The following is a 2,009-nucleotide window of genomic DNA, read 5'->3' on the forward strand; positions in this document are numbered from 1 at the left end:
GCTTTATTTCCTCCGGACAGGCGAAAAAGCAGACATTTGGGCGCATTTCCGCATTATTTCCCCCTTATTTTTTCCAATGCATTTGCCCCCTTTGTTCGCCTTTATTCGTTGTTTGGGATGCATTTGCAATTAAGCACATGTACCTTATTAATAAGACATTACCTGTATTATTTTTCAGCTCTCTTCAGATGACACGCGTGTCACAAACAACCAATAAAGGGGAAATAAAGGCGAAAAAAGGGGAAATAAAGGCGAAATGTCGATTTTTCGCCTGCACGTCGGTTATTTAGGGGAAAAGTCGATTTTTCCCCCTTTCGTCGTGTATTTGGGGGAAATTTGTAGACAATTTGACGTAACGTAGAGCATTTGAATGAACCGACAATACGTCGGATATTTAGGGTGAAAATCGACAATTCGTCGGATATTTAGGCGAAAAATCGACAATTTAGCGACATTTGAAACACAGAGCGACATAAAGGGGAAATTCCGCTTTATTTCCCCCGGACAGGCGAAAAAGCAGACATTTCGGCGCATTTCCGCATTATTTCCCCCTTATTTTTTCCAATGCATTTGCAATTAAGCACATGTACCTTATTAATAAGACATTACCTGTATTATTTTTCAGCTCTCTTCAGATGACACGCGTGTCACAAACAACCAATAAAGGGGAAATAAAGGCGAAATGTCGATTTTTCGCCTGCACGTCGGTTATTTAGGGGAAAAGTCGATTTTTCCCCCTTTCGTCGTGTATTTGGGGGAAATTTGTAGACAATTTGACGTAACGTAGAGCATTTGAATGAACCGACAATACGTCGGATATTTAGGGTGAAAATCGACAATTCGTCGGATATTTAGGCGAAAAATCGACAATTTAGCGACATTTGAAACACAGAGCGACATAAAGGGGAAATTCCGCTTTATTTCCCCCGGACAGGCGAAAAAGCAGACATTTCGGCGCATTTCCGCATTATTTCCCCCTTATTTTTTCCAATGCATTTGCCCCTTTGTTCGCCTTTATTCGTTGTTTGGGATGCATTTGCAATTAAGCACATGTACCTTATTAATAAGACATTACCTGTATTATTTTTCAGCTCTCTTCAGATGACACGCGTGTCACAAACAACCAATAAAGGGGAAATAAAGGCGAAAAAAGGGGAAATAAAGGCGAAATGTCGATTTTTCGCCTGCACGTCGGTTATTTAGGGGAAAAGTCGATTTTTCCCCCTTTCGTCGTGTATTTGGGGGAAATTTGTAGACAATTTGACGTAACGTAGAGCATTTGAATGAACCGACAATACGTCGGATATTTAGGGTGAAAATCGACAATTCGTCGGATATTTAGGCGAAAAATCGACAATTTAGCGACATTTGAAACACAGAGCGACATAAAGGGGAAATTCCGCTTTATTTCCCCCGGACAGGCGAAAAAGCAGACATTTCGGCGCATTTCCGCATTATTTCCCCCTTATTTTTTTCCAATGCATTTGCCCCTTTGTTCGCCTTTATTCGTTGTTTGGGATGCATTTGCAATTAAGCACATGTACCTTATTAATAAGACATTACCTGTATTATTTTTCAGCTCTCTTCAGATGACACGCGTGTCACAAACAACCAATAAAGGGGAAATAAAGGCGAAATGTCGATTTTTCGCCTGCACGTCGGTTATTTAGGGGAAAAGTCGATTTTTCCCCCTTTCGTCGTGTATTTGGGGGAAATTTGTAGACAATTTGACGTAACGTAGAGCATTTGAATGAACCGACAATACGTCGGATATTTAGGGTGAAAATCGACAATTCGTCGGATATTTAGGCGAAAAATCGACAATTTAGCGACATTTGAAACACAGAGCGACATAAAGGGGAAATTCCGCTTTATTTCCCCCGGACAGGCGAAAAAGCAGACATTTCGGCGCATTTCCGCATTATTTCCCCCTTATTTTTTCCAATGCATTTGCCCCTTTGTTCGCCTTTATTCGTTGTTTGGGATGCATTTGCAATTAAGCACATGTA

At 40.8% G+C, this 2,009-nt stretch overlaps 1 protein-coding gene across 1 annotated transcript; it reads left to right on the forward strand.

Moving 5' to 3' along the window:
- Positions 1-990: 990 nt before the first annotated feature.
- Positions 991-1,203, forward strand: Smp_206000 (unnamed protein product; the record flags this gene model as incomplete). Its single annotated transcript, XM_018792931.1, has 1 exon — positions 991-1,203. The coding sequence occupies one exon, from the start codon at positions 991-993 to the stop codon at positions 1,201-1,203; it is 213 nt and encodes a 70-aa protein (XP_018644800.1).
- Between the last annotated feature and the right edge of the window lie 806 nt (positions 1,204-2,009).

The sequence above is a fragment of the Schistosoma mansoni genome (assembly GCF_000237925.1).
Source record: "Schistosoma mansoni, WGS project CABG00000000 data, supercontig 1195, strain Puerto Rico, whole genome shotgun sequence".
NCBI classification, from domain to species: Eukaryota; Metazoa; Platyhelminthes; class Trematoda; order Strigeidida; family Schistosomatidae; genus Schistosoma; species Schistosoma mansoni.